General features: G+C 60.5%; 1 protein-coding gene across 1 annotated transcript in view; it reads right to left on the bottom strand.

Moving 5' to 3' along the window:
• Nucleotides 1–687, bottom strand: part of POLD2 (polymerase (DNA directed), delta 2, accessory subunit) — a gene marked incomplete at its 5' end in the record, with an annotated part of 3,310 nt that extends 2,623 nt beyond the window's left edge. The window contains 2 exons of the mRNA XM_010014389.1: nt 1–72; nt 548–687. Coding sequence (XP_010012691.1) covers nt 1–72; nt 548–687 — 212 coding nt within the window. The remainder of the gene's footprint in view (nt 73–547) is intronic.
• Nucleotides 688–1,424: the final 737 nt, after the last annotated feature.

The following is a 1,424-nucleotide window of genomic DNA, read 5'->3' as shown; positions in this document are numbered from 1 at the left end:
CTCATCCTCCAGGATCAGCTCGTCGGAGGGGTCAATGTACTTGGGCAGGGGGGGTTGTGGCACCAGGTTGTGCTGGGGGAGACACACACAGGGAAGGCTGTGACAGCCTCGGCGATGCCAAAGGGCCCTCACAGAGCTCTGGCTCCCCTCAGGAAACATGTTTGCAATCACCACCCTGAGCATCCCGCCCCTCATGCTCCAAACTTCCCAATGTGCTCCCTGTGAGCTGCATGGGGATGGAAAAGCTTCCCTGGACACCCCCCTCATCCTCCAGAGCAGGAAAAGAGGGTTTGATCCACCAATCCCACTGGATCCAAACACTCCAAGGGCAGGAAAAACAACACCAAGCTGGCACCAAAGGGTGGCACTAAGGGTGATGGGGTGGGCACAGAGGTCATTATCCACTAGCTCCCCAAGTCAAAGCCCAGGTAGTTCCCACTTGCTCGGCCACAGCAAGCACAAGGGAAGCGATGGGAAGCCAGCTGAGGTCCTGGTGTGTGTTGGCATGTTCCCCAGAGGAGGAGGGGGAGGAATGTTCCCTCGTTACCTCCTCGCTGATCTCCTGCAGGATGGAGGGCTGCAGCTGCATGGCCTTGAAGAGGGTCCCCACCACGCAGCACTTCTCTCCTGCCTGCAGCTCGCAGAGCTTCCGCAGCGCTATGTCATTCCCTGCGGAGAGAACCGGGGCTCAGCCACGCTCCAGGCTCAGCTCAGCGGGCCCAGACATGAGGCAGTGGGGGAGCGTTGGGAAGGGTCTTGCTTCTCGAGGCACAGAGCTCACATGTGTGGGCCAGATGGGGCCAGCAGAGCACAGCCAAGAGGCAGCAATCCCGGGAAAGGAGGGAGCACGGAATGGGGACTGGCGTGCTGGGCATAGAGCCGGTGCTCTTGCCCTTGGGCACGAGGGGCTGGTGTTCCTGCTCTCCACCAGGAGATGACAGAAACATCCCGCTTGGCTTGAACAGGCAGAAGAGATCGTTCACCCCCTGCCAGGGCTGGATCCTCCTCCCAGGATCCCCATCACAACCAGGACTTTAGTCAGGGATCCCCAGGGAAACCTGTGCCTGAGGAGGTGCAACCAGCAGCGCAGCCCCAGCGCTCCATCACCTCTGCCGGCAGCAGAACCCACGTCTCCACCACCACAAGCTGAGCCCTCACTTGTCACCTCACCCATGAGGACCCAGAGACACTTCAGCCCTATCCTGTACGTGTCCATAGGACTTCTATCTCCCCTGTTTCAACCAGCCTGTGAAGCCCATCCATGCCTCCATCCATCCCTGCAGGGAGCAGGACCGGCTGCCAGGCGCTGCTGGGCTCCTCTCCCAGAACAACACTGCCAGATCCCACTCCGTGCTGGCTCCTCCAGCCTTGCTGCGTGCCGGGGGGCGACGTTTTCCCCCCCCAAAACCTCTCTTTTTGCTCAT

Source organism: Nestor notabilis, unplaced genomic scaffold, assembly GCF_000696875.1.
Source record: "Nestor notabilis isolate BGI_N333 unplaced genomic scaffold, ASM69687v1 scaffold20585, whole genome shotgun sequence".
NCBI classification, from domain to species: Eukaryota; Metazoa; Chordata; class Aves; order Psittaciformes; family Psittacidae; genus Nestor; species Nestor notabilis.
This window is presented reverse-complemented; position numbering and strand designations above follow the sequence as displayed.